Here is a 23,067-nt window from a genome sequence, read left to right as displayed (position 1 = left end):
AAATCAAAAGAAATCAGCCAAGACCTCCACAATTGTAGACCTCCACAAGTCTGGTTCATCCTTGGGAGCAATTTCCAAATGCCTGAAGGTATCACGTTCATCTGTACAAACAATAGTACGCAAGTATAAACACCATGGGACCACGCAGCCCCCATACCGCTCAGGAAGGAGACGCGTTCTGTCTTCTAGAGATGAACGTACTTTGGTGCGAAAAGTGCAAATCAATCCCAGAACAACAGCAACGGACCTTGTGAAGATGCTGGAGGAAACAGGTACAAAAGTGTCTATTACTATAGTAAAACAAGTATTTTATCGACATAACCTGAAAGGCCGCTCAGAAGGAAGAAGCCACTGCTCCAAAACCGCCGTAAAAAAGCCAGACTGCGGTTTGCAACTGCACATGGGGACAAAGATCTTACTTTTTGGAGAAATGTCCTGTGGTCTGATGAAACAAAAATAGAACAGTTTGGTCATAATCACCATCATTATGTTTGGAGAAAAAAGGGGGAGGTTTGCAAGCCGAAGAACACCATCCCAACCGTGAAGCACGGGGGTGGCAGCATCATGTTGTGGGGGTGCTTTGCTGCAGGAGGGACTGGTGCACTTCACAAAATAGATGGCATCATGAGGGAGGAAAATTATGTGGATATACTGAAGCTAAATCTCAAGACATCAGTCAGGAAGTTAAAGCTTGGTCACAAATGGGTCTTCCAAATGGACAATGACCCCAAGCATACTTCCAAAGTTGTGGCAAAATGGCTTAAGGACAACAAAGTCAAGGTATTGGAGTGGCCATTACAAAGCCCTGACCTCAATCCTATAGAAAATTTGTGGGCAGAACTGAAAAAGCGTGTGCGAGCAAGGAGGCCTACAAACCTGACGTGGTTACTTACACCAGCTCTGTCAGGAGGAATGGGCCAAAATTCACCCAACTTATTGTGGGAAGCTTGTGGAAGGCTACCCGAAACGTTTGACAAGTTAAACAATTTAAAGGCAATGCTACCATATACTAATTGAGTGTATGTAAACTTCTGACCCACTGGGAATGTGATGAAAGAAATAAAAGCTGAAATAAATCATTCTCTCTACTATTATTCTGACATTTCACATTCTTAAAATTAAGTGGTGATCCTAACTGACCTAAAACAGGGGATTTTTACAAGGACTAAATGTCAGGAATTGTGAAAAACTGAGTTTAAATGTATTTGGCTAAGGTGTATGTAAACTTCCGACTTCAACTGTATGTATGTATTTATGTATATATAAATTTACAAAAATATATATTTGGGATTGGAAATGATACAGACAATTACATTGATGGAAGCTACAATCTATCTGCAATATTTTAAAGCTGATCTACCCCCTAATTTTAGTTTTACAAATATATAAATATAACTTCAAAGAGCTCCTTTACTAGGGTACCTATGCATGTTCGTCCACTCACAGCATATTTCCAGCCTCCAAACAGTGGTGAATGGAAAGAGACATTTGACAATTGTTATTAGGCTATAATTTATGCGTCCACTGTTTTTCGTGCGTCTTCGTATCGGCCACTCATCTCTGCCTTGGCAAAATGTCAGTATTCATGTCGAACCACATCGCATTTTGGTGCGTAGGCTATACCACCTGTTTTCAAGTCCATTCATATATTTTTCATGCCTCTGACATGCGGTAATGATAAATTATAGTATAATAACTTACAGTTTTCTTGACATTTTGTTTTAATTATTGTGTTTTATGTTTTACTTTCACCCCTGGTTTGCTTCAATATGACTGGTTTCACATTCGTCTCCAGGGATCGTAAAGAAAAATCATCTAAAACAATTGCTATGTGTATTTACAATCCCCTTCTCCAAACGGATTACTCATTTACCTATCTCTTGTCAATAGCTCTTATCAATGCATAAATTACAGTGCATAGAGAATGGTATTATTTCTATCGGAAAAAAAGATAGTAGATGCTTTTTCCACTTAGAACCGGCAGGTTCGCTCGACCTTATTCATGGTTTCCCCGCGCTTAAAGGTGGTGGAATAATTATGGAATTAAGTCAAGGTCAGAATACGGCTTTATCTGTAGACACACCTCAGCCACACCTCCATATCCGGGATCTCCACCGCAAATGAATAGCGGGTGAATATGCTATTCTCATGCTTAAGTATGCATAGAGAGAAAAGTGCATAAAAAGGGAATTACGTTCCATTTACTCGCACTTAACTCGGGTCGGAATTTCCCCATAATGCATTAGCATTACAGTGGAATGGTAAAACATGGTGTGTTATCTAACCTGACAGATCTATAATCTATAGCTCTTCAAAAAAGCTCATCAAAGCCCTGTTAGCGCAGTTCCCATAGACTCTGGGTGTAAATCACAGACTCAGAGGAACATTATAAAGCAACAGGCTGTGTGTGAGTGTGTGAGTGTGTGTTCGTATCCAAAACAACTCTAATTGCACCTTGGAAACAAAGAGCAAAATGCAGCGTGAAACGACTGACGGTCAGACAGAAAGATGGGAGCAGACAGATAGAGAGAATGTGAAAAACAGAGAGGGAGAGAAAGAAAGGGCTCAATTGCTGGGCCATTAACCCGGGGTGTGTAGAAAGAAAGGAAAAAGAAACGAGAGGAGGCAACACTCACTCTCAAATGAGCAGTCACAATACAGACGATGACCAAAAGGACAAGAGAGCCGGGGACACACACAGACACACACAGGGAAGGAAAAGGGAATGTGGGAATGTGTCAAATTGTTTGCAGGACTAAAAGGCAGGTAGAAAAACCGTACATTCAAGTCTTATTAAAATTATTATTTGGGTATATTTTGTTTTTGTGCCCATTCGTTTAGTAGTCTGTTTTGAAAAAATATATATAACACATACCTAAAAGATGATCAAAGATGTCAAGTATAGGTATATGTGGATTTAGGTTACACTAGCTATGCATCCTCCTTAACTTGCCCATTTAGCCTCTAACCCCCTGGTCAGTGATTTGAGTCAAAGGAGTCTTGTGCATGGTGATTCCTAATGGGCCAATAGGAGATGAGGTATCAGGCTGGAGCTGAAACACTAGCATCACTGATGACTCTTAGTTTAAGTGTGTAAAGGGCTTGGGTCAAATCAGTTGGTGCTGGAGATGTTGGGTTAAACCAGTTAAGGGCTGGACCTGTTGGGTCAAAAATTCTTATTTACAATGACAGCCTATGTCTTGACAGACTGGGGAAGGGGATAAACATGGTAACACTTCTCCTATACCTGTATATTATATATGCCATTTAGGAAACAGTTTATGTATGGGTGGTCCCGGGAATCGAACACACTATCCTGACGTTGCAAGCTCCATGTTCTATTAAAGATGCACTATGCAGAAATCGCTCCACCATTTCCTGGTTGCAAAAAAATTGAATAGTTCACTTAATTTCAGTTTATGTGACAAAACAAGCAAGCATAGTGTAGAGAATCATTGTAGCATCTAAACTGTTGTGAAATATATATTCTATAACCAAAAATATAGTATTTTCAGCTGTTTGAAGCTGGTGTACAAAACCCAAAGTAAAAGACGCTAAAATGTAACTTAAGAACGGGGAGCATAGAAATAGTGCACATAGAACAGATCTACCGCTTCTTAAACTTGCTTTCAATGAGAATGACAGATATATAACACACATTTCTATGTGAATTTGGTCGGGTCACCCAAGAAGTTATATATTGCAGTTTTAACTGAGCTACAGAGGACCACATATTTTCACTATAATTACACTATCAACAACACATAGTTACACAAAACATAAAATCGTGCTCTGTTTCTGCATCCTCTACTCACCCCTCTCACCCCTCCTCCATCTCCCTCTCTCTCTCTGTCAGTCAGTCTCCCTCAATATCTAATATCCTGTTATCCTCCGGTTAGGGTCTTATCTGAGCTGTTGTCTAGTTCTGTATTATCACAGGGTTAACAGGATTTGCTTTTCAGTGTTGCAACAAATAGCTAATAACACCAACCTACAGAAGCGCACCTCTCTCTGCAGTGTTAATGCTTCACACAACACAATGCAGATTGATAACAAACAACATGTAAACAATGCAAACAAAATGATAGTGGTAATTAATTTAACAATTATCAATTATCAATTAAGTAATCTGTTACAGGGAGTAAGAAAAATGTTCAATTTGGACAGTTATGTTATTTTTCGACTTGTACAGTGTTGGAATATTTAGTGATAAAAACAAGTTCAAGAAACACAGTAGTATAAAAAATTGAGGCAAAGGCCGTCACAACTGTAAGTACAATTCTTCAGTGCACCAGCATACTAGTGGAACGACTGTAGACTAGAGTCTGCAGCAGTTTATGGACCCTTACTGATCCTCACTGCTCTGCAGGGGGTAAGATACCACACATTTCACTGCTTTCCTCACCTCATCTCTCTCTACTTCCTAATCTTCTTTCTCGACCACTTCCAACTCTCCCTTTTCTTCTCTCACATTTTCACACCCTGTTGCTCCTCTCCCTTCCACCTTCTCTTTCCCTCTCAGACCTAGTCCCTCAGCTCTGCGCACACAATGCAGGTATGTGGGTTTCATCCATCAAAGTTATCCTCTCATTCAGACACTCTCTTTTTCAGTAAAAATCCAAGAGGTACACTTGTTCCCTAAATAACTACATATGACAGCCCACTACCTTTGTTTCACACAGGTGTGCTTGTGCTGACATAGAAGATATGTCAGTACAAGATATACCAAATAGCAAATAAAAACACCCAAACTAAGGTCTTCATTTGAGAACGAGACAGCAAGTCGTAGTGCACATGCACACTGTTCAATGCTTACCATTGCCTAAATAACATCACTGTGCTATTTAACGTTCTTTACACTCCACCGACAGTTTGTATACATACAGAATATGGATCAGAATAGTCCATGTACTTACTCAGTGTCAGGGTGATAGGTGAAACACTCAGGGAGGTACAGCTCTACTAAATCCATGTGCTCTTTGACACCATACTCTGAGGAGCAAAGATCCCTGTCAGCTTCCTCTTTCTTTCTTTAGTTGGTCTGTGTCTCCCTATAACTCTCTGTCTCTGTGTCTCTACCAATCTCTGTTTTTCTCTTATACACACACTTTCACTGGAGCAACAGTCTCTCTCTCTCGCTCTATCTCTGTTTCTGTGTGTCTCTCTGTCTCTATTTCTCATGCGCTCACTGACTTTCCCTCTAGCAGCAGTGTTGACACTCCAGCCAGTGAGGTCTTAACTGTTGTGGCTCGCTCTATGATAGAGCACTCTAAGCTAGGGCTGGCCCTCATGAATATCCAGGAACTATTTTGCATGCCCCTCCCCCTGTACCACAATGTCGGCATTTGATTGGCCACCGTCTACTCCAATGAGAGCCGGCCAGACTCTAAATCGGAATTTCTGGTAAGGATATCTTTCTTTGTCCTAATAAAAACATTTTCCATTAGTACATTACAGCCTGGGAGGCTGACCATTTAAATGAATTGTTGCATTTGAATAGAGTTGCAGTTGAGATGTGTGTGTGTGTACTCGTGCGTATTTGCAGGGTTGGGGGGTAACCGATTACATGTAATCAGTTATATATAATCTGATTTAAAAGAAAATGGAATCAGTTACATTACCAGCATAAATATTGTAATCAGTTTACAGATACTTTTGAAAAATGTGATTATTATATCTTGGATTGCTTTTAAATTGAGAAAGCATACTTGCAATTGTTTTGAACCTTTCTGTTTCCCAATGACATTGAATTCAGCATTGAAAAAAGGCACAAGTTGAAGTTTGTGTACTACCCACTGTGCCCAGTGGGTAGTAACTGTATCAGATTACATTTAGAAAGTAACCTACTCATCCCTGCCTGTTTGTAGTGAGGCCAGTGAGTTCTGAAAGCTTTTGTCCTACTGTGATGATACCTGATCCTTAAGGACATTCTATACATACATCTATCTAGGTTGTGTCCATGTCCTACTGAACAACAGGTGCCACAGCACTCCCTCCAACCACCCCTACCCCCAAACACACACACAAAAACACACACACACAAACACACACAAACACACACACACACACACACACACATATGCACACACACACACACACACACACACACACACACACACACACACACACACACACACACACACACACACACACACACACACACACACACACACACACACACACACACACACACACACACACACACACACACACACACACACACACACACACACACACACACACGCTGGAGTGTGGCTCTGGGCAACTTGCCACCTCTGGCACACGAGCAGGTATCAAAGAGGAGCAACAATGTTCAAGTGGTGAAAAGGGGTGTTAGAATTCCCACTGGAGCACACTGACTTGATGTGAAAAATAAGACCATCATCAACACATTACTATGCCTGCATGCTTACAGCATACTTTGAAGACACTCCACTCATGTCTTCTCTACAAGGCACATATTTTCATTTTCTTTCCTTTACTAAAGAACTCAGGACCCTCTTTAGTCCTCGGCATGTCCCGGCTGAGTCTTAGGAAATCTCTGATCATTGGATGGTGAATCACTTAACAGAGAGATTGCCTGCGATCAGCCAGCGGCCAAATCACCCCACAAAGCCTCTCAGCTAGTTTACTGTATCAGAAAGGCTTAGAGGAAAGAATATAGAGAGAGGAATACAAAAACACAAACAAACACACGCACAGACAGACAGAGACAGACAGACAGAGACAGACAGACAGACAGACAGACAGACAGACAGACAGACAGACAGACAGACAGACAGACAGACAGACAGACAGACAGACAGACAGACAGACAGACTTACAGACAGACAGACAGACAGACAGACAGACAGACAGACAGACAGACAGACAGACAGACAGACAGACAGACAGACAGACAGACAGACACAGACACACAGACAGACAGACAGACAGACAGACAGACAGACAGACAGAGACAGACACACAGCCAAAACCAAAGAAAGAGAGAGAAGGTAAGAGAGAGAAAGAAAGAAAAGGGTAAAACGAGAAAGACGGATGGAGAAATAGAGAGGAAGAGGTGGAGGGTACGTCCAGATTACAATGACTTTTTCTAATTTCATTAGCTGGTCATCTAACACAAAGGAAGGTGATGCAGGGGTGAACAGAGTAAGTGTGCATACAGTATGTGTTTCTGTGGTTTTGATATCAAATCAGTGTAAACGGACACATCAGATTTAAATCTAGGTAGTCTGAGTAGTGTTCCGTGTTCTGAAGTGAACCTCGCCCCACCCCCCACCCCCCTCTCTCTTTCATACGCACATGCTGTACAACACACAATATCATGTTCTGAAGCGACCCCTGGAAAAACAAACTTAAGCAAGGAGAAATCGCTTTGCTTATCTGCTTTTTGCTAAACCCCAAACACCAGACTCCATGGAGTGGTTCTTATCACACAGATAATGAGCTCCACATTAAACACCTCACTCACACACACACACATATGACGCATAAAACTCCTCACAAAACACACACACCTGCACATATATACGCATACAATGTACAGTGGGGTTCGGAATTATTGCGTCCCTTGATAAAGATGGGCAAAAAAGACCTGTAAAATAAATAACGCGAATAATGAGCTATATTGTATGCTCAAAACATTTTAAAAATACATATTTTTATACTAATACAATTTCTCAGAGAAAGATATTTTGTTTAGCAAGTAATACAAAAAAATATTGGATCCCCTGTTTTCAATGCTCCAACACTGAGCCTTTTCCTAAAATATTTTATGATATTGGACACATTTGGCTGGATCTTAGACCATTCCTCCATACAGAATCTTTCCAGATCCTTGATATCCATCGTCTGCGCTTATGGACTGCTCTCTTCAATTCAAACCACAGGTTTTCAAGTCCGGAGACTTGAGAAGATGGCCATTGCAAAATGTTGATTTTTGTGGTCAATTAACCATTTATTTTATGAATTTTGATGTGTGCTTGGGGTTATTGTCCTGCTGGAAGATCTATTTGCGGCCAGCCTCCTGGCAGAGACAACCAGGTTTACGGCTGAAATGTCCTGGTACTTGGTCAAGTTCATGATTATGCAACTGATCTTAGCAAGGGCCCCAGGACCAGTGGAAGCAAAATAGCCTCATAACATCAAAGATCCACCACCATATTTTACAGTAGGGATTATGTATTTTCTACATATGCATTGTCCTTTCGAAATGCCAAACCCACTGCTGATGTGGCCAAAGACCTCTATTTTCGTGTCATATGACCATAGTGTCAAAATATCTGTGTCTGTGTTCAGTGCGGCTATCATATACAATCACCAAATCTCAACCTAATCCCCAACGTAAATGTAACACGTGAAAATAATCTTCACAGGGAAATGATCTTCAATAAACCATTTAGGAAGAATACGATTTACGTATGAGAGTTCCCCTAATAGCTGTTACTACCAATAGATTCTTTATAGCCTGAATCAAGTTATTGTGCTGTTTCATTCGGTCGTACACTTTGGCTAATTCAGGTACAAAGCCATAAACAAATTGAATACGGAGAGGAGAGCAATTATGATTTATTTTATCAATTAAGTCGTTGTTTGAGCAAGATTGACATTTTCTATGGCACAAAGCAGTCATGGGGGGATGGAATACAATAATAGTGAGACACACAAGAGCAGGGCCACAGTGGCGTCTTGTTAGCCACTTGAGTTTAATATCACAGGAAATGAGTTTGTTCGCTTCCTCTAATGATAATACCTGCATTACCTTACCAGACCGTTCCTTTTAACTTTGTGATTTCAAGACACTCATGTATTTTAATGCATTTCTGAATAAAAACATATGAAACCAACCCGGGGTACTGTTCTGTATTTGGTGCCCTAAGCTTAATGACATTTTTGATGTGCTTCATGAAAATGGATGTCCAGCATATTAAATAGATTGGCTGTTTCAAGGAAGATTGGCAAGACTTTTGTGGAATCTATTAAAATAAAGATCCCACTTTCTCATGTTCGATAAGCTCTCTCCCCAGAGGTCGATGCTATGCAGCCTACCTTCTCAAAGCTCTGAAAAGGAGAGACCTGTAACACAAAACTAAGCAGTCAGCATTGACCATAGTATGGATTACTTCCGCTTTTCATAATCTGAGAGAGTTGGGGAAGCAACCCTCAAACCTCACACAATAAAAATGGCAGAGTCAATTTTACTTTAATTGAAGAAGATTTAACTGTGCTACAGATAATATTTGGTCCCAGTCTAAAAAGAGTAAAACATACTCTGGCAACAGAGTAATTTTTTTAGAGTTGTATCTGCTCATATTTAGTGTTGATATTTAACTCTGCGTCATTGGGTTTCACTCTGTACGGTATTAACTCTCTGCAGTATTAACTCTCTGCAGTGTTAATCAGTATTCTAGAGTTAATTATGTAGGGTAATGTTTACTCTCACAATATAATCACAACAGTTAATTCAACTCCTATTGAGACAAACTGAACACTATTTGGGGGGTTTATACAGTCCCATTTGAGGTGAAAAGGTGTAAAGTCTCATTTACATATTTCTGTGTCATATTATGGTGGTTTACAATATGACATCCAATCACTATTCGTATCCATTTCACAGGGAGGCTATCCAGCAATCACCCAGGACTTACACTCAGAATGCATGTCAGAGGAGGGTGGAGAGGGCTGATGTTACAGACTACCTACAGTACATCATGTAAACTGGAACAGCCTTTTCAGTAAAGGTTCCAACAAATCCAACCACTTATTAAGATTAGTTTAGTTAAGAAAATGTATGTTACATATCATTGTGTAGTATAAGATCAAAAACAATCAATGTACATGTGAAAACACAGATATTGAAACAAACCATTCAAAAAAATCGACCTGAAACAGAGCATGCTGGGAAATATGACAATGATGTCCTTCCTACATATGTGGACACTCCATAGTTTTAACTCCCTGTCTCTGGTTACTCTTAATGGAGTTAAAAGTACTCCATCCCATTCAATTTCAGTTATCAACACTCACTCCAGTGGGGTCAATTTAACTCAACTCACCTTGATTTACTGTACTCCCTGCCCAATCCCAGCACCCTCTCCATAAGGACAGCTGTCAGATTGAGTTCTAAACCAAGAGCGTCTCTCTCTGGTGTCCCCAACCCCCTACTGTCTCACCTCATCATTCTTCCTCTGGTCCTTCTGACATCATCACTGCGAGACGCACTGAGAATAATCAGTTTAGCTATCGTCTAACTCAGTGCAATCCATCAATTACTTAGACATGTTGTAGGCAAACACTATCGTCTCACTGCACAGATATAGTACATGCTAGGGACAGAGAGATAGACAGACAGAGAGAGAGATAGAGGGAGGGGGACTGGAGGAAGGGGTAAGGAGTAGGAGAAGAGAGAGGGAGAGACTATATGGATGGGTCTTTGGATAGATAGACTGACAGATTGACAGTTTAGTGCCAGGAAGAGCAGATTGGTCAAAATATTGATCAGTCACTCACACATTAAATATTGATCAGGAAACAGGATGTATTCACTATCAGAGCCTTGCCACCAGTGGCTGTTCCCTCCCTGTGTGGGAAACTGTAGTAGAACCTCTGGGACCACCTGATCACGCCACTGACCATAAAACTGCTACTTGGTCTATGGTGACAACCAACTATTCAATGGTTTGAAATGGTTTCCACTGCTCACAAGACCCTGTATGGTCCCGTTTGGAATACAGAGGGAAACACTGTTGGGTTGCTGCGGGACCATAGCCAGCCTATTGCTGCTGTCCCTAAACACTTTGGTCTGGATTGCCCTCTAGTGGAGTCCTAAAAAGCCAACATACATTCTTCCTCCCTTCATTGGAGTAATCACTGATCTGAAACTATAACGTAGAACACTTGCTTTCACCTATGATAGGTATAACCTCTCTCTCTCCCTCCCTCTCCTTCTATCCCCCACCTTCTTTCTCTCTCTTTCCCTCTGTCATTGTGTTTAGCAGATAACCCACCAACCTGTATTTTCAGCTGGTCATGTAAGCAGACCTTTTTTAACCACTGGAGGATTACAGACGGGATGTCCTCTCAGCAAGGAGCACAGGATTAACAAATTCACTTCCCTTCCCTTTATCTATCTCCCTATGTACAGATACACTATATATACAAAGGTATGTGGACACCCCTTCAAATTAGTGGATTCTACTATTTCAGCCACACCAGCTGCTGACAGGTGTATAAAATCGAGCATAAAGCCATGCAATCTCCATAGACAAACACTGGCAGTAGAATGGCCTTACTGAACAGCTCAGTGACTTTCAACGTGGCACCGTCATAGGACGGCACCTTTCCAACAAGTACGTTTGTTAAATTTCTGCCCTGCTAGAGCTGCCCCGGTCAACTGTAAGTGCTGTTATTCGGAAGTGGAAACGTCTAGGAGCAACAACAGCTCAGCTGCTAAGTGAGACCACACAAACTCACAGAACAGGACCGGTGAGTGCTGAAACGCGTCGCACATAAAAATAGTTTGTCCTCCGTTGCAAGACTCACTACCGAGTTCCAAACTGCCTCTGGAAGCAACGTCAGCACAAGATCTGTTAGTCGGGAGCTTTGTGAAATGGGTTTCCATGGCCGAGCAGCCGCACACAAGCCTAACATCACCATGCACAATGCCAAGTGACTGGTGGAGTGGTGTAAAGCTCGTCGCCATTGGACTCTGGAGCAGTGGAAACGCGTTCTCGCGAGTGATGAATCACGCTTCACCATCTGGCAGTCCGACAGACAAATCTAGGTTTGGCGGATGCCAGGAGAATGCTACCTGCCCAAATGCATAGTGCCAACTGTAAAGTTTGGTGGAGGAGGAATAATGGTCTGGGGCTGTTTTTCATGGTTTGGGATAGGCCCCTTAGTTCCAGTGAAGGGAAATCTTAACACTACAGCATACAATGACATTCTAGACGATTCTGTGCTTCCAACTTTGTGGCAACAGTTTGGGGAAGGCCCTTTACTGTTTCAGCATGACAATGCCCCCGTGCACAAAGCGAGGTCCATACAGAAATGGTTTGTTGAGTTCAGTCTGGAAGAACTTGACTGGCCTGCACAGAGCCCTGACCTCAAAATCCATCGAACACCTTTGAGATGAATTGGAATGCTGACTGCGAGCCAGGCCTATCGCCCAACATCAGTGCTCGATCGAACGAATGCGCTTGAGGCTGAATGGAAGCAAGTCCCCGCAGCAATGTTCCAACATCTAGCGGAAAGCCTTCCCAGAAGAGTGGAGGTTGTTATAGCAGCAAAGGGGGAACCAACTCCATATTAATGCTCATGAATTTGGAATGAGATGTTTGACAAGCAGGTGTCCACATACTTTTGGTCATGTAGTATATCTCTCTAAATTACATATATTTTTGTCTCTGTCTTCCTGTCCTTCCTAATTCTTAATACTCTTCATTTTCTCTCTCTTTCTTTGTATCTCTCTTTCTTTTCTGCTCGCCTTTCTCCTCAAATGATGAACAGAGATATGGAGAAAACAAAACAAAAAGAGGGAGGGAGAAGATTCACCAAGGTCACCACGGCTCTTCACACCTTATCTCTGTTGTATTCTTTGTCATTCTCATATCTGGCCTTTTCTGCATACACACACCTGCTTCCCAGGCCTATCACGGGGCACATCTCAGGTGTGAAGCCACCAGGGTGGTGCTTACACAGGTGGAATACTGTTAGTCAGCACCTGACCCTCTCAGCATGATGTCTCAAACTCAGACACCTGCTGACGACAGCAGGAACCTCACATACACACACACGCACATGCACGCAGATAGACACGCAGGCAGACAAACAGGCAGACACACTCTAAAGATCGGATTACCTGGCCTACCACCTCACAGTTAACCTCTCTCTCCACAGGTGGTATAATCTTACTCTGTCTGGCAGTCGACTTAATACACAGGGTTGTTAGGTGAAAATTTCCTCCCACTTCATCCCACCTCTCTTCTGTTTTCCTCTCTCTCACTCTCTCCAGTTCCTATACCCATTCTCCTTCTTCCATTTTCTCTCCCTCATTATCATTCTTGTTCTCTCTATCCCCTGTCCTCTCTCTGCATCTCCTTCTCTCTCTCCAATTCCTCTCCATCTTTCTCCTTTCTCTCCCCTCTCCTGTCCCTCCTACTTCTCCTTCTCACATACCTGTTCCTCTCTCTATGCCCTCTACCTCTCCCCACCCCCCTCCCTCCTATAAAGGTGGATCGGTTGAGCAGCAGCCAATCAGCCAGACCAGTGGGTCTCAGCTACGCCAGGAACACCACTCCAAGATTACACATGATAATGACTGGCTTTGGAGGACCGCCATAACTGATGTCTTCCAATTATAGATGTATAACTATCGATCTGTCAACACTAGAGAAAGGGAGGCAGTAGAGGGATGGAGGGATGGGGAGAGTAAAGCTCTGTAAAGAAATGTTTACTTAACCCATGCGACATGGAATGAAGGATGAACATGTATTGTAAAAATGACAGAGAACAACTCATCACTGACCAACTTGACCTTAGAATGCAGGCGGAAGATTGAGGAATGCAATAAGATAGCTATTCTCAAAACTAATTGTGGGTAGTGGCACACACTGTTTTGGGAGAGCAGGAAGCCGATAGAAACCTAAGTTAGGTGGGTATACCTGAGTACAGGACAGATCTCTCCCACCTGGACAAAGGAAACACACACACACACTCACACAAACATTTCTATCCCAGCCCAAATGCCCTCTAGTCAACTGCCCTGGTCAAAATACCCCACTCTAGATACACACTTTCAAATACCCTCTAAATGCCCCCAGTCTAAATAGCCCACAACAACATATCTTAACATCCCATCCAGCCCCTGCTCTGTCCGACTCAGTACTCACTCTCCCTGTTTCCTCCAGAGCCCTGCAGCCAGCTGCAGTCAGTCAGTCTCAAGGACAAACGCCTTCAGCTCTACCCAGCTCTCTTCCTTCCTCTCCTCTCTGTAGCTCAGCGATGCAGCAGCACAGACTTTTCTCTCCTCTCCTCTGGACCAGCGCTGAGTTCACATACCCCACTCAGTCCTGAGTGTGTGTGTGTGTGATAGGGGAAGAGGATAGAGAGGAAGTAGAGGACACAGCTCTTCTGCATTGCCATAGATACAGGAATCGCTGTAGCAGCCTTGCGAAGGGGAGGGAGAGGAAGGGAAAGAGAGAGGCAAGAGCATCACGTTTTAGTGAGGTTCTGTCAGCATGTGGGTTTGATGCAAGTACACTACATATACAAAAGTATGTGGACAACCCTTCAAATGAGTGGATTAGGCTATTACAGCCACACAGTTGCTGACAGGTGTATAATCGAGCACACAGCCATGCAATGTCCATAGACAAACATTGGCAGTAGAATGGCCTTACTGACGAGCTCAGTGACTTTCAAAGTGGCACCATCATGCCACCTTTCCAACAAGTCAGTTCCTCAAATTTCTGCCTTACTAGAGCTGCCCTGGTCAACTGTAAGTGCTGTTATTGTGAAGTGTAAATGTCTAGGAACAACAACGGCTCAACCGCGAAGTGGTAGGCCACACAAACTTACAGAACGGGACCGCCGAGTGTTGAAGAGCGTAAAAATCGTCTGTCCTTGTTTGCAACACTCACTACCGAGTTCCAAACTGCCTCTGAAAGCAACATCAGCACAATAACTGTTCGTCGGGAGCTTCATGAAATGGGTTTCTATGGCCGAACAAGCCTAAGATGACCATGTGCTATGCCAAGCATCTGCTGGAGTGGCGTAAAGCTCGCTGCCATTGGACTCTGGAGCAGTGGAAACGCGTTCTCTGGAGTGATGAATCACGCTTCACCATCTGGCAGTCCGACAGACAAATCTGGGTTTGGTGGATGCGAGGAGAACGCTACCTGCCCGAATGCATAGTGCCAACTGTAAAGTTTGGTGGAGGGGGAATAATGGTCTGGGGCTGTTTTTCATGATTCGGGCTAGGCCCCTTAGTTCCAGTGAAGGGAAATCTTTACACTACAGCATACAATGACATTCTAGACAATTATGTGGTTCCAACTTTGTGGCAACAGTTTGGGGAAGGTACTTTCCTGTTTCAGCATGACAATGCTCCCGTGCACAAAGCAAGGTCCATACAGAAATGGTTTGTCGAGATTGGTGTGGAAGAACTTGACTGGCCTGCACATACCCCATCGAACACCGTTGGGATGAACTGGAACGCCGACTGCGAGCCAGGCCTAATCACCCAAATTCAGTGCCCGACCTCACTAATGTTCTTGTGGCTGAATGTAAGAAAGTTCGTACAGCAATGTTCCTACATCTAGTGGAAATCCTTCCCAGAAGAGTGGAGGCTGTTATAGCAGCAAAGGGAGGGACCAACTCCATATTAATGCCCATGACTTTGGAATGAGATGTTTGACGAGCAGGTGTCCACATACTTTTGGTCATGTTGTGTATATCAATCGAGTTTGAGAGAGAACTATTTATGAAGCGTGTTTTTGAAAAAAAGTCATTTTGATGTTTTCTTAGGGAGTTTTTTTCTGTTGCTTTTTGCTTGAGAGAGCGAGAAAGAGAGACATGGTAAGACAAACTGAACTCACAAACTGAATCTGCACATAATACCAGGGGGATTGTTTCACTCAGGCCTTCAAGTTTAATGAACATTACATTGGCAATGGTAACAGTTTTTTTACAAACCTATTTCAGTTGGTATTTACCAGGTAAATAGAAGAGACTGTAAAGTGTGACCAATATCATTTTTTCACTTTATAAAACATGTTACTGTCTACCGTACACACTGGGAATTGTTATTGTAAAGACATTGCCATGAGATGGTTGCTACACATACCCAGCAAGTACAGCATGCTTGGGAAACAGTTAGAAATTTGTTTGGCTTCTTTTTAAAGCCCCCATGCAGTCTTTTTAAAGTTACGTTTAAATCATCACTGTATGTCTATTAAATCACTGTGTATTTATTTCATGAAAAATAACGCCTCCTTTTGCCATTGAAATGCTCAGTCTGATCGCCCAACAGCCCTGACTGGCGGATAGGATCGTCTAGGCCAGAGCCTACCCCGCTAAGCCCTTCAAAGTAGGATAGGCACACAAATAAAAGATGACTGGTCATTGGTCAGAATAAGCTGATCAGATTGTAATGTCATGATCTTGTCCAATAACTCCACACCACCTGAACAGGCTGAAATTCCAGGAATTATTTTTCAAACAGCTCTTACACAAAAAGGGCAATATGATATTTTTCACAATTACAAGTTATTTCAATGTCATAAAAAGAAAAACAGGAAATCAAGTTAACTGCGCTGCCTTTTTAATAAATTAAACAGTATTCTGGAGTGTTCAGGGTTGAACATTCTACTTCAATACCATGATTTGAATTTAAGATTCATTTCCTGAATTATTCCCACTTCCATTAGGAATACCATCTTTACGGCCGGCACAATTACCATATAACCGACGGTTATGGATGAACACCATCATGAAAACAAAATAAAAGTCATAACCGAAAAAAGAAAGTCATGATGACGAGTTGGTTGTTTGAAACAGCTGTGTAGTGCTAGGGCAAAACCAAAACGTGCACCCGGGGGTAGCCTAGGTAACAACCCCTCCCTGCAGCAGAACACATAGAAATAGGATGAATAGAATGTTCTTGGAACCACTAACCCTGGCAATTTGACTTGTGGTGGCTGCCTGGTACTGAATTCAATAATTTCACTTGTGATGTAGAACATTCATTGAATTTATGTTAACTGATGTGGCTAACGCAATGGAATGTATTTTTTTTGTAATCAGTTGAGTTGAATCAAAACAAATCGCACCACAAATTAATGGGTACACTTGCAATGCCAGCCAGTCAACCCATTATGCCATCATTGACTTGAATGGGGACGCCCATCCAATTCATTCTGTTTCTATGGGAGCACATGCAGTCAGGAGCAGAGGAGAAAATTGGCGTCTGAATTTTTTTAATCCCAATAACCGTCATCTACAATCAAACATAACTGCCCAATATCCCAAAAGTAACCATATGATAATTTAAAGACATGTAAAAAAACATTTGCCAGTTACATTAAATTAGCGTTATACCAGAGGAATTACCTTTACCTAATGCAGTACTTAGCTAACACTTCAGCCATCACCTTTTTGTACTAAGCCACGGTAAAAACTAGCTGCATGTTATTCCATTATAATTACCCTTCAATAACACCAATGTAATGTAGTGTCGCAAAACATATTTAAAAACAAATAAACTTCCACCACACACATTATTTTGATGCGTACAATGATATTCACCTAAAATATATTTGTCATACTGTGCAATATCAGAACAACCATTGATTGAAGAGAAATGATATTCTTGTGAAACTGAGCCTTTTAGTGTGCTGTGCAGTACACACAGTCCAACTACACAACCTGGCTAGTCTCATACAATCAAACTCAACTACAATGCCTGGGTCTTTATTTCCATTCCTTCTCTTTTCCCTGGTAGAAACGTTGGACATCCCAACTACAAATGTGAGGTGGGAACCCCAACGCTCCATGCACTTCCCCTAACCAGGGCCAAAACTTCCCTTATGAGTTTAGGCCCTGGTTAGAGTGGAAGTGCATTTTCCTTTCGGTCTTCCTATTAGTTAAAACTGTCCTTGCTGACTTGCATCCGTTCCTTCATCCAGCTCTGCTGCTCCATCAGAGTTTCTTTCCCAGAGAGAGTTTCCCACAGTCCTCCCTGCTCTCAGTAGGGTCCATCTCCATCGAGGCCTACCGGCCTGTTCAGTTGGGGCCTAAAGCCTGAGGCTCAGTTAAAACCCAGACCCGCTCCCTTGGGTCTCTGTGTGGCCCGAACGGGCTCGGTGATGCCCCTGCCCTCCGGACCCAGGCCCATGCCGGGGCTCCAGCCCATACTCTGCAGCATCCGGTTGCCCATGTTGGTCTCTGGGATGGGCCCTGCACTCTCACCTACCAACCCTAGAGAAGGGAGATAAAAGAACAGGAACACAGAGTTACAACAGAGAAAAAGACACGGAGACACAAGAGAAGGAAGAGGAGACGGAAAGAGATACAAGCAGATGATCTTGATGAAGGCTTATTGATTTGGCTCAATGGGCTGACGAAGCTACAGTATTTAACCCCTGACCTCTACCAGACTCCGGTTGCATCACTTCCTATTGTAGCCATTGGTAAATACCTATATATCCTCTTCCTGGAACCAAGATGGGTACCTGGTTATGACCCACTAACACTTTAATTCCTCATTCTCATCAAACACACTACTTAATAGAGGTAGAGGTGAAGGGTGGGGAGCAGGTGTGGTTTGGGATACACAGCCGTCATTGGCTTAGAGTTAATCTGGTATCTCTCTGTGACTGCAGAGCCTGCCAACTGACTGCTGTCCCATCCAGATTAGAGAGGTGGGTTGAGAGCCAAAGATGGATTTAACAGGGGATGGATGGGTGAGTCAGGAGTGTGTCAGTACAGTGGTGTGTCAAAGAGTTTACCTGTGGGCGGAGGTAAGCCAAGGGGTGCTGCTTTGCGTCTCCTCTTGACGTCCCCCGTACACAGAGACCCCAGGTGACCACTCGTCTGCCTGCAGAACCACAACCAGGAAATAAGCCTCACTCATTAGCATCCATCTGTTGGCAACATTCTAGAAACAATGTGCTGTTGTGGATGGAACAACTGTATCATGTCTGTTAGATCCTTCGCTGATTGGACCATTCCTCGTGTACCTGCTGGCCGTCTTTACTGAGCAGCTCCTCCGATGGCCTCTGTCTGACCGTGAGTCCCAGTGCATCTAGAGAGAGAACAAATGAAAAGCCATTAGCAAATGTAAAATACATCTGGGCATTATCAACCACAAATGTATAATAGGCGGTACTGTTCTGAAAGTGCAGCTAAGTGATAAACATGTCTTACCTGTCCATGTTCTCTTCTAGATCCCGGACTAAACCACGGGCTGTGGAGGAGACAGGTTTGTTTAGTTTATTTGCACACAGTCAATTCAAATAGAGAAAAATGCAGAATGAGGGAAAAATTAAATGTATAGACAGATATTCTACAAGTCAGGTGACTGCGGGGGACGTAAGGGAGACTGACTCGTGTGAGTGGGGGTCCTGGTGGTGTCGTCCCAGCCGCTCGTTGAAGGTTTGTCCTGGGCTGCCTTGAGAAGCCTGGCCCTGGGGCCCCCCATGAAGCCGGCTCAGCCTGGCCTGGAACCCTGACACAGGAGAGGCAGCAGAGTGCACACATCATAGACTGGAATAGGAGAAACACTATGGCAGCTGTATAGGCTACATGATAAACCATGTGCAGGAAATGCCCCCTACTGGCCATATGACATCACAACTCTTTGTATAAAACGAATTCTACAATCATGCAAAGAGAGAGAAGTGGGACAAGTAATCAAAATGGTACTGGGCCCAGAGATCCAAACAAACAGGCAGACATATAAACAGACAGGTCTGGGTCCAGCTACCTCTCTGTGCCCCGGGGCTCATGATGGGGAAGGATCCGGTGAGGATGCTGTTGAAGACCGGGTCAGCCAGGTCCAGTTCCTCCCCTGCCTCTCTCTCCCACCAGGGAATCACCCCCGCCACCCCACACGCCCCCCCCGGCTCCCCCTCATAGAACCAGTCACTCTGCTCATCATCACCTGGGAGACGGGAGGGGGCAAATGTTAAAGGTCAGGGCTGAGAAAATAGGTTCCATACAAAACATTTACTTATTTAGATTTTGGACTAACCTTTTTTGAAAGACATGTTTTATTCTTGTTGATAACACTGCTATAAATGACATACGTAGTGGAAGGTAGCCTAGTGGTTAGAGCGTTGGGCCAGTAACCGAGTCCCAGAGTTGACAAGGTAAAAATCTGTCGTTCTGCCCCAGAGCAAGGCAGTTAAACCAATGTTCCCCGGGCACTGAAGATGTGGATGTCCATTAAGACAGTCCCCCACACCTCTCTGATTCAGAGGTGTTGGGTTAAATGCGGGAAGACGTTTCAGTTGGAAGGCATTCAGTTGTACAACTGACTAGGTATCCCCCTTTCCTTTCCCCTAGTGGGTGCGGGAAATGTTTTTTTTAAAAGCCTAATTTAAAAATGTGTTTCTGCTTATAAATTTCAGATATTTGGAAGGATATTTGTTTGTCAACTTGTTTATAATTAGACACATGCAGCTTGTCTTCGGTCATAACTTGCTGACCTATAAAAATCAGTACTCACAACAATAAATGTTATAAATTGATAGAATGAATGCATCAATAATATAGTTGACGTCGGTAAAGTTGTCGGATCCATTACTGCTTCTCACAGACATCTAGGGAATGGGAGAAAAGCTCTAACACAAGGTAATGATTCTTCCCTTGCTGAAGGCTGTGCAACGATCCAACATGTTTCAAATTAGATTTCCGCTCGTCTTGGATGCATAATGTTGTGATTTTAATACGGTCTGCTTTTATGAAAAGTGTCAATTGCATATAACGTATCAGCCCACTTGCATTCGCTCAAGAGATGCTGAAAGATATCATATTTCAAAGTTTCTGTTCCAGAGACAAAATTAACATTACGTGTGTCACTGCACTGAAAGAAATACTTAATTCTGCACGAGTTCATTTTACATGAGTCTACATGTGAGAGGTTATAGGCCTACAGTCACTGTCCAGATTTCAGTTAATGATGAATCTCAAGTTGAAAGGTGAGGTAGACCAGTGGGCGCTGCCGCACCTCTTCTTCCACCAGTCCCTGTAAATGACAAGATTTGGTCAAATAGATAATTTACCTTGCCTCCCCTCATCATTGGTGTACAGTCCACCATCACTACTGTTGCTCACACTGCTGGTCTCACTAATAAAAGAGAGATAGAAAGAAAGAGATAAAAGGAGAAAAGATGGGAGTGTAAGGAGAGATGAAGGGAAAAGAAGGGAGAAGTCTGAAGTCAATTTTCAGTGTCCATCATACAGCGAAACCTCTGAGGTAGGAGACCTTAAACAAGCCTTCTAAACACTGCTTTCAACCAGGTGAGCGTACCTGTGAACGTACAGGCATACACAAAGGAGCAGGGAAACACTAACCACCTGTCACTCATGTCCTCATCCGAGCCCTTCTGCTCCTCAAACTCCATCTTGTCCTTGGGCCCCGCCTGCCGCATAATGGCGTCCCCACGCTCCACCACTACCCCCTCATCAGTCGCCTCCAACCCGAGCCTGTGGGCTGCCAGTTTCCTCTTCTTCACCCTGCACTTCCCTCCAACTCCGCCACCAGTGAGCTCCATCCCCGCCCTGCCCTCAGCCGCGCTCACCCCAGGGATCCTGCACCCTCCGTGGGGCTTGGGGACAGGCGGGGGACCTAGCATGGGGGTGGTGCTATTGGAGGTCACTGCCTCCAGAGGGGGATCGACAGCCATGCGTTTGACCTTGCGGCGGCGTCTCAAACTGCGGGACCCCTCCGCGCTCCCCACTCCTCCAAGGTCCTCCTGCCAGAGGGGGCGCTTGCCACGCCCTGTGTCAGGGTTCAGGGGGGTACGGCGCTTGGGCCCCAGCTGCTCGTCAGAGTCGCTGTTGTCACGGGCGTGGCTGTTACTGCTGGCAACGCTGCCTGTGGTGGCACGGTAGTCCTGACAGGAAGGGAGCGAGGGAAGAGAAATAGATTAAGACAAACATTTACAACATATGCTTAGACAGTTAAACTGACAGTATCTGTGCTCTTAAGGAATCTTCTTACTGTACAGTTACCAAGGTACTGTTCCTTTACAATTACAATAAGATATGTGAGGTTCATTGAGGACCTGGACCGTCCGAGACCACCTCCCCACCTTGTGTTCATCCAGGCTGGACTCGGAGCCCTCACTGAGGTGGCCAGTCTCCCAGGGAGGGTGGGGATTGTCAGAGCGTCTCTTCCTCCCACGGCGTTTCCGGGCCTGTCTCTTCAGCAGGCAGCCCACAGCCAGCGCATGGTCCCCCCCATCCCCAAAACCCCCCCGCGCCGCCTGCTCCGAGCTCTCCTCCAGCGCCGACACCAGGTCATGGACCAGCTCGTCCATCGTCCGGCTAAAGTGCCTGGGGAAGGAGAGAAAGGAGGTGTGAGTGTGTGTGGTACAAACAGTGAAGAATATATGAATTTGTGTGTGTATAGCCCAAATCGTGTGTGTGTGTGTGTACACACTACTATCCTATATTAACATATCAGTTTGGAAAACTGTCCCATAGCATGAGTATAAGACCTGGCATCAATCTAATAGTAGTATCTGTGTACCAGTGTACATACCATCTTAACGCCAGCTAGCTATTGCCTAGGTAATTATTAACTGCAGCCAAATGTTGGATGAACTTCCATGCAGAGCTTGTGCTAAACGGCCCAGGCACTGCCAATGTGTTAATCCAATCCATGGAGATCTGACCTACATTTAAAAGCTAGTTAGCATAGTTGGCTAAACCAAAAAAGAAAAACAAGCTAGTTAGCTGACACGCTATTTATTAGCTAACGTTAGTGGCCCATTTTGCTGTCAAAATGTAAACATCTGATAACTAGGTAGCCGATTAACGTTGTAATGTCTTCAAAATATAAGCAGCTGTCCAGTCAGGTAACTAGCTAGGCTAATCGGCTGGCTAGCTAGCAATTTTCTCAGAAATCACTTACCAGCTGGTTCCCGCTTTACTAAAGGTCTTTAAATTAGCTGCACCTGACATTAAAGCCCCCCAAAGCCTGTTACTTTTAACCAAAAATGACGGGAACACGTCTAAATAAGGGAGTAACCATTCTTACAAAGCTAGCCTAACAAATCTGCGAAAGCGCAGAAGAAACACTTTTTCTTCTGTGGTGTTGTTGTGGTTGGCTACCAACATTAATGGTGCATTACGGCCACCTACTGGACTGAAGTGTTTCTCCAGCAACTTTGTGGAAGTACATGCTTTGTACACCAGAGGCAACATTAGGCTATTCATTCTTGAAGTTCTTGACAAAATTGCAAAATCTGATTGGTTGGGGATCATTGTTGGACAGCAATCTTCAAATATTGTCACATAGCAGAAATGTAGAGACTTGGTGTGGGTCTGGTTTATGACAAG

General features: G+C 43.6%; 2 protein-coding genes across 5 annotated transcripts in view; both read right to left on the bottom strand.

Moving 5' to 3' along the window:
• Positions 1-14,139, bottom strand: part of LOC139556412 (estrogen-related receptor gamma-like) — a 48,492-nt gene extending 34,353 nt beyond the window's left edge. Inside the window, exon 1 of one of the 2 annotated variants that reach the window (XM_071370342.1) lies at positions 13,890-14,139. Coding sequence is in view for 1 of the 2 variants with exons in the window: in XM_071370341.1 (XP_071226442.1) it covers positions 4,917-4,972 (56 nt within the window). In the remaining variant the exon portion in view is untranslated. Of the gene's footprint in view, positions 1-4,916; positions 5,247-13,889 lie in introns of those variants that run through there. The other variant, XM_071370341.1, reaches the window with a different exon arrangement.
• A 2,820-nt stretch (positions 14,140-16,959) lies between these two features.
• On the bottom strand, positions 16,960-22,836 carry LOC139556411 (G patch domain-containing protein 2-like). Of its 3 annotated transcripts, none has more exons than XM_071370338.1 (10): positions 22,640-22,836; positions 21,816-22,059; positions 21,076-21,617; positions 20,784-20,848; positions 19,484-19,660; positions 19,105-19,225; positions 18,925-18,964; positions 18,738-18,802; positions 18,507-18,595; positions 16,960-17,976 (listed from the first exon to the last, which is right to left on the bottom strand). In XM_071370338.1, exons 1-10 carry the CDS (start codon positions 22,687-22,689, stop codon positions 17,807-17,809), a joined length of 1,563 nt encoding a protein of 520 aa, XP_071226439.1. In that variant the 5' UTR covers positions 22,690-22,836; the 3' UTR covers positions 16,960-17,806. The 3 variants fall into 3 exon arrangements, with proteins under 3 accessions (XP_071226439.1, XP_071226440.1, XP_071226441.1); XM_071370339.1 differs by having other exon boundaries at positions 21,079-21,617; XM_071370340.1 differs by lacking the exon at positions 22,640-22,836 and adding an exon at positions 22,268-22,597.
• Between the last annotated feature and the right edge of the window lie 231 nt (positions 22,837-23,067).

This window comes from Salvelinus alpinus, chromosome 27 (assembly GCF_045679555.1).
Source record: "Salvelinus alpinus chromosome 27, SLU_Salpinus.1, whole genome shotgun sequence".
NCBI classification, from domain to species: Eukaryota; Metazoa; Chordata; class Actinopteri; order Salmoniformes; family Salmonidae; genus Salvelinus; species Salvelinus alpinus.
The sequence above is the reverse complement of the archived record's forward strand: the minus strand, read 5'-3'. Positions and strand labels throughout refer to the sequence as shown.